This window comes from Nansenia antarctica (genome assembly GCF_963989245.1).
Source record: "Nansenia antarctica genome assembly, chromosome: 8".
Classification (NCBI taxonomy): Eukaryota; Metazoa; Chordata; class Actinopteri; order Argentiniformes; family Microstomatidae; genus Nansenia; species Nansenia antarctica.
Genome location: NC_137678.1, coordinates 37,302,445 through 37,309,944, shown reverse-complemented (window position 1 = coordinate 37,309,944; position 7,500 = coordinate 37,302,445). Strand labels below are relative to the sequence as shown.

Genomic DNA, 7,500 nt, shown 5'->3' with positions numbered 1-7,500 from the left:
AACCGACGACGTGAACTGTTCCAGGTCCTCATGCTCATATTCCTGCCATGGGGTGTCATTTAGGCAGATCTGCAGTGGAGCGGACCCTTCTGGCCAGGTTCTGACAGTCTTAGTGGTGATGGGAGCACTTTTCCCCATGGTAGTGTATGCTGGGATCAGGAGGATTGAGAGAGAGAGAGAGAGAGAGAGAGAGAGAGAGAGAGAGAGAGAGAGAGAGAGAGAGAGAGAGAGAGAGAGAGAGAGAGAGAGAGAGAGAGAGAGAGAGAGAGAGAGAGAGAGAGAGAGAGAGAGAGAGAGAGAGAGAGAGAGAGAGAGAGAGAGAGAGAGAGAGAGAGAGAGAGAGAGAGAGAGAGAGAGAGAGAGAGAGAGAGAGAGAGAGAGAGAGAGAGAGAGAGAGAGAGAGAGAGAGAGAGAGAGAGAGAGAGAGAGAGAGAGAGAGAGAGAAAGAAATGATAGATATTCCAGATAGGTCACTATAAGTGTTTTATCCTATAAGCTGTCCTCTCCACTGACATCAATGGTTGGTTTATTGAGTTATGACATCATCAGGGGAGTTCTCCACCCCAGAGTGCACCGCACCAACAGTCAGCACGGGAGGCCGGGGGAAGTAGAAATCAGAGGACAATTGAAATGCATGGAACGGAATGAGGAATCACACGTTTTTTATACCATTCCTCATTCCTTCCTGTGCATTACAATAAGCCCTGTCCTGCGATTTCTACCTCCACCAGCCTCCCCTGGCCTCCACTGGCCTTCCCCAGCCTCCCGCCATAAAACACATTCCACATGATAGTGACAAGATTGGACATTAACCCAGATAGTTAGATAGATATACAGATAGATAGATACATTATATAAAGTAAGAACAGACCAGTATGGTTATGGCCTGACTCTGATCACCCAGATTGAGTCCGCCGGAGGAAGAGTTATACAGTCTTATTGCAGCAGGCAGAAAATATCTCCAATAGCGCTCCTTAGTGCAGAGTGATTGTAATAATCTGTTGCTGAAGGAGCTTCTCTATCTCTGCCACAGCATCATGTTGGTTTGCCTCAAAGTCATCGTTTACTCTAAACCCAGATCTTAACTGTTTGCTTGAGAATGTTGTGGTGTTCAGGTGCTGCCCTCTTGTGGGGGAGATGGGTTATAACACCTAAAACATAATCATCTTACTGCTTACACTAACCCTCGCCAAATACCTGATTACTGAAAGTCATACTGTAAATAAATCCTGCTGTGTGTGTGTGTGTGTGTCCTGCAGGTTACTACACACACGTCTCAACGTTAGCTGATGTGCAGGAGAACGTCATGGAATACCTTCACGTCCTGAGTCGACCAATGGTCATCAACCACGACCATGACATCATCTGGACCGAAGCTTACATGGACAGTGTGGTGAGCCTGGTTCCCCCCCCCCCCCCCCCTCTCTCTCTCTCTCTTCCCCCCCTTCTCTCCCCCTCCCTCTCACTCTCTCTCTCTCTCCCTCCCTCCTCTCTCTCTCTCCCCACCTCTCTTTCTCTCTCTCCCACTCTTCCTCCCCCTCTCTCTCTCTGTCTCCCTCCCCTCTCCCGTGTAATTTCCTGTCATTTTCACTGTGTCATTTCCTGTCATTCTCACCATGTCATTTCCTGTCATTCTCACCTGTGTCATTTCCTGTATCATCCTCTCACAAACGCCACCAGCTGCCCAACACTAAAGAGGTAACGTCTATAGGCCCCATTTCCACCATCCAGCGTCCTGTAGATTAGCCAATAGACACTCATCGCCCAGGGTAACGTCCTGTGTCTTAGCCAATAGCGATCCATCGTCCCGGGTAACTTCCTATAGCTTAGCCTCAGTAGGCAGTAAGCCCTGCTACTGAAATTTTGCTATACACTTTAGAATAACGTTAGCATAGAATAGCCTAGCATAGAATAGCCTATTATCGAACAGCCTAGCATAGAATAGCCTTTAAATAGTATAGCCTAGCATAGAATAAGGTGACCAGATTTCTCAGATGCAATCTGGGGACATTTCCAACTTTTTAGGAAAAATGTATACATTTTATCATGATGAACTACAGAAACGGGGACAATTGCTGTTTCATTTATTTTGACCTTATTTTGACCAATGTATACACATTCAAGCAAGAATACTCAAGTGTAACAACTGGAATGTGCCTCTCAACATTAGTGTCAGTGTACTGTAAGTGGTATTAAAAGTAATTCTTAGAACTGTTCAGGTTGACGAGCCAACCATCAACCAAGCGGGGGGTCTGGGGGTCCTCCCCCAGAAAAAAAGAGGATTTAACACTTAATTTCCTGCATTCTGGTGAATTTGTACACACTATTGTGCTTTTTATGCCCATTTTTATCTCCACTACCCTACTCATACTTTAAGCCTAACATAATGTTTAAGCCTAACATAAGACTAATGATGTTGTCAAAATTCTGTATATTGTATTGTATTTTTATTAATAATTTAAAACAACTTACACCCACTGCATATATTTCATTGTATTATCATTGAGACTGTCTGCGTGCTTTCCCCACGCTTGGATGTAATTCACTGAGTGGTGAAGAATGACCTTGTTATTGCTCCATTCAATCATAATGAGCTCGTTAATGGGGAACAATCGGGGCTGAAATGCTTTCTATTGAATGTAACGATCGTCCATTAACGGGTAATATGCATACATTGACGTTATAAAGGGGTGGAGGACCCCATGGGTAGGACCCTTGGCAGCAGGTGACAATACAAGCCAAGATTTAAAATAAATAAATAAATGAAATGCTTGAAACAGGGACTTTTCCGGAGACAGTTTGTTGCCGGGGACAGGCCATCCAAACCGGGGGCTGTCCCCGGAAATCGGGGACGTCTGGTCACCGTAGCGTAGAATAGCCTAGCATAGAATAGCCTAACATAGAGTAGCCTAGCATAGAATAGCCTTTAAAATGTACTACTTTACCATTTTACTACTGTTCATTCGTTCACTGTTCATTCTATAGCCTAGCATAGTATGTGTAAGCAGGGCTATACACCTAGCTATAGCCTAGCATCGTATGTTTAAACAGATGAATGAACAGTAGTAAAATGGTAAAACAGCAAAGATGCTAACAACCATGCTAACGCAGTGCTGCATCCCCAGCTGTTCAACACGCGGGCCCAGAGCCTGCTGCTCATGACCTCCGTGGCCATGCCCGTGTTCAGCAAGAAGAAGGAGACGGTGAGGACACACACAAACACACACACACACACACACACACACGGATGCATGCACACAGACGCATGCACACAGACACATGCACAAGCACGCACACACACACACACACACACACACACATACATAGTAACATAGTACATACAGTATTAGACACTGACTGACAATCATTTGTGTGTGTGTGTGTGTCCAGCTGTCCCATGGGATCCTGTTGGGTGTGGTGGGAACTGACGTCCCACTGAGAGAGCTGATGAAACTGGCGCCTCGCTACAAGGTGCTGTCCTCCACCTTCCACACACATACACGCACACACACACACACGCAGAATGAAGAACTGAGAATGAAGCACTGTCTTGGCTGTCTACATCTGTGTGTGTGTGTGTGTGTGTGTGTGTGTGTGTGTGTGTTTTCCACAGCTGGGTGTCCATGGTTACGCGTTCCTCAACACCAACAACGGCTACATCCTCTCCCACCCTGACCTCCGACCTCTGGTGAGTGACATCACACTCTGGATCCACCAATGGGCTTCAGGTATCCTGACCAGTGCTTCATCTGTCTCTCTCTCTCTGCCTCCCTCTCTCTCTCTCCCTCCCTCCCTCCCTCGCTCCCTCTCTCTCCCTTCCTCCCTCCCTCCCTCCCTCCCTCTCTCTCTCTCTCTCTCTCTCTCTCCCTCCCTCCAGTATAAGGAAGGTAAGAAGCTGAAGCCCAAGCCCAATTACAACAGTGTGGACCTGGCTGAGGTCGAATGGGAGGACACAGACGAGTTTGTGAGTCACACACACACAGACACACACACACACACACACACGCACACGCAAGCGCACACGTACACACACACACGCCACGTGTACACACGCACACAGCTGCATATTTTGGTGCTGTGTGGGCAGGGGAAAGTGGTGGTGATGGTGGCTTTGGATTGGGCCTTTTTGGTGGAGGCTCTCTCCTTTCTGAGTCTGCACTTATCTTCTGCAGCATGGCGGAGGTCCTCATTGTATAGTGTAGCACCCTCCCGGACAAGGGTTCTCCAGGTCTCCCTATTGGTTGCTGTGTCTTTTCGAGGTCTTGAGGTCTATGTGGCACTTTTTGATGTTTACTTTGATGTTGTCCTTAGTTAGGAGTATAGGACTTGTTTACAGACACGAACAGACAGACTAACAGACACTGGAGAGGGCAGGCTGATGAGGGACCGGTACACATCACCCAGATGGGGAAGTCAACTATCTGAAATGAGATGAGAGCTTATCTAAACAAAACAGGAAACAACAAATTAAAGGCATGAACTAAGGAGCACCGCGAGACGTCAAACACACACACACGCAAACACACACACACACACACAAACAACACATCAAATGCTGATTGTTGACATTTCTTCTGAACGTGTGTGTGTGTGTGTGTGTGTGTGTGTGTGTGTGTGGTCATTTTCAGCTGAGAACTCCCATGGTGAAGGGAGAGACAGGTTCCCTGTCCTTAGACGTCAGAGCCACCGTCGATAAAGGGGTAAGTTAACCAGTTAGTCTAGCAGACAGTTAACCAGTTAGTCTAGTAGACAGTTAACCAGTTAGTCTAGCAGACATTTAGTCAGTTAGTCTAGTAGACAGTGAGTTAGTCTAGTAGACAGTTAGTTAGTCTAGTAGACAGTTAGTTAGTCTAGCAGACAGTTAGTCAGTCAGTCTAGTAGACAGTCAGTTAGTCTAGTAGACAGTTAGTCAGTTAGTCTAGTAGACAGTTAACCAGTTAGTCTAGTAGACAGTTAGTCAGTTAGTCTAGTAGACAGTTAGTTAGTCTAGCAGACAGTTAGTCAGTCAGTCTAGTAGACAGTTAGTTAGTCTAGTAGACAGGTAGTCAGTTAGTCTAGCAAACAGTTAGTTAGTCTAGCAGACAGTTAGTCAGTTAGTCTAGTAGACAGTTAACCAGTTAGTCTAGTAGACTAGGGCTGCCACGATTAGTCGACTAGTCGCGACGACGTCGATTACCAAAATCGTCGACATATTTGGTAATCGACGTCGTCGCATGTTTTTTGGGAGCTGAAATAAGTTTTTTTTTTTTTTTTTTTTTTTTTTCCCCCCCCCCCCCCCCCCTAGCACCAGGGAAGCCCCCCCTCCCAAATTTCGTTGTTTGGTACCTTTTGATTGATTGAAAACTTTATTAGAAGATTTGCAGAAGTAGGTACATGAAAGTACATATGGCATACAAGGTCAACTAACAGGATAAAAACCCAAGAAAGCCACTGGCTTATTTCACCTGTACTATATCAATGACAATAAAGACCATTCATTTCATTCGATAAGCATTCGTTTTTCTTCCCTGAAGCTGCCACTGGCTAGCGTCTCCCAGTGTCTTTGATGTACATGCGCAGTGTTGGTCATCCGGGGCACACGTGACTTCCCCGGAAAAACAAACAGAGAAATGTCTTCCTGTCCTCGTACCTCTAAAGTGTGGGAGCATTTCAACCACAACGTTGAAAAAAAGAATGTAAAATGTAAAATGTGCAAAGCTGAACTCGCTTATCATGGCAGCACGTCTATGATGCGCGAGCATCTCAAAAGGAAGCACGTTGTGGCAGATGACGAGGAAGACGATGGCTCGTCTCGGTAAGCTAGTTAGCTTGTTATTGGCTAACGATATCGTTACGTTAAAAGCCTTCTTACATTATTTTACGTTGTCATCAAAGCGATACTTATCAAATAGCTAAACATTTTGTCTTAACGTTACAGTGCTAAGAAGGCGCGTTCTACTATGAGATGAGTGAAGCAAAGCAAAACTTTTGTACTCTGTACAAGTATTTATTTTTGTTTTTGTATTCTTTTGGTTGCCTAGTGCCTAGCCTACCTCATTTTACTCAGCAGTTTGCACCCTCTACTACTCTTTACATTACATTACATGCAAGTGATGCCAGAAATAAATCTGCAAAGTTCATTAAAATATCTATTTTTGAGTGAACAATCATTTTAATTGTCTTTATTTTTAGTTAGCACATGCCTACAACAACAACAACTAACAACTTCAAGCTAAATGTAGAAGCTGATTTAGAAGATGATAGCTAAATAAGAGCGATTGAGTAATTGTGCGATAAGCTGTAATTTATGATCCGATTAGTCGACTAATCGTTAAAATAATCGGTGACGAGCCCCGCGGTGGTGTAGCGGTCTAAGCACTGGCCATTAGTGCATGCTGCCCACCGGGGCCGGGGTTCGTATCCCGGCTCGCCAGACCCGGATATGGCCAGGGCACACACGGGGAACGGCATATTGGGCGGCCGCTCCCGAGGGGGGTATAGGAGTAGTTCCGGACAAGGATCCGTCGCGCAACAGCGCCCCCGTCTGGTGCTGGAATAACGGTGCTGGGCTCGAGGAGCCAGTCAGCTAGTCTGCCTGGCGGCCTCCTCTGGGACTGCCGGCCGCGGGGTCGTGCGGCGGATTCCTCGCAATAGGCAGGGGATAATTGGATGCTAGGTTGGGTTCAATTGGCTACCAAATTGGGTGAAAAAAGGGATAACATCTGAAAAACAAATTTTAAAAATAAATAAATAATCGGTGACTAGTCGACTATGAAAATAATCGTTTGTGGCAGCCCTATAGTAGACAGTTAACCAGTTAGTCTAGTAGACAGTTAGTCAGTTAGTCTAGTAGACAGTTAACCAGTTAGTCTAGTAGACAGTTAACCAGTTAGTCTAGTAGACAGTTAGTCAGTTAGTCTAGTAGACAGTGAGTTAGTCTAGCAGACAGTTAGTCAGTCAGTCTAGTAGACAGTTAGTTAGTCTAGCAGACAGTTAACCAGTTAGTCTAGTAGACAGTTAGTCAGTTAGTCTAGTAGACAGTTAGTCTAGCAGACAGTTAGTCAGTCAGTCTAGTAGACAGTTAGTTAGTCTAGCAGACAGTTAACCAGTTAGTCTAGTAGACAGTTAGTCAGTTAGTCTAGTAGACAGTTAGTCTAGCAGACAGTTAGTCAGTCAGTCTAGTAGACAGTTAGTTAGTCTAGTAGACAGTTAACCAGTTAGTCTAGTAGACAGTTAACCAGTTAGTCTAGTACACAGTTAACCAGTTAGTCTAGTAGACAGTTAGTCAGTTAGTCTAGTAGACAGTTAGTTAGTCTAGCAGACAGTTAGTCAGTCAGTCTAGTAGACAATTAGTTAGTCTAGTAGACAGTTAACCAGTTAGTCTAGTAGACAGTTAGTCAGTTAGTCTAGTAGACAGTTAGTTAGTCTAGTAGACAGTTAGTTAGTCTAGCAGACAGTTAGTCAGTCAGTCTAGTAGACAGTTAGTTAGTCTAGTAGACAGTCAGTTAGTCTAGTAGACAG

General features: G+C 45.1%; 1 protein-coding gene across 1 annotated transcript in view; it reads left to right on the top strand.

Annotated features, from left to right (window-relative positions):
- Positions 1-7,500, top strand: part of cacna2d4a (calcium channel, voltage-dependent, alpha 2/delta subunit 4a) — a gene marked incomplete at both ends in the record, with an annotated part of 75,511 nt that overhangs the window by 19,652 nt on the left and 48,359 nt on the right. Inside the window, 7 exons of the mRNA XM_080538311.1 lie at positions 1,260-1,393; positions 1,681-1,698; positions 3,126-3,203; positions 3,391-3,471; positions 3,614-3,688; positions 3,878-3,964; positions 4,629-4,700. Of these exons, the coding sequence (XP_080394437.1) occupies positions 1,260-1,393; positions 1,681-1,698; positions 3,126-3,203; positions 3,391-3,471; positions 3,614-3,688; positions 3,878-3,964; positions 4,629-4,700 (545 nt within the window). The remainder of the gene's footprint in view (positions 1-1,259; positions 1,394-1,680; positions 1,699-3,125; positions 3,204-3,390; positions 3,472-3,613; positions 3,689-3,877; positions 3,965-4,628; positions 4,701-7,500) is intronic.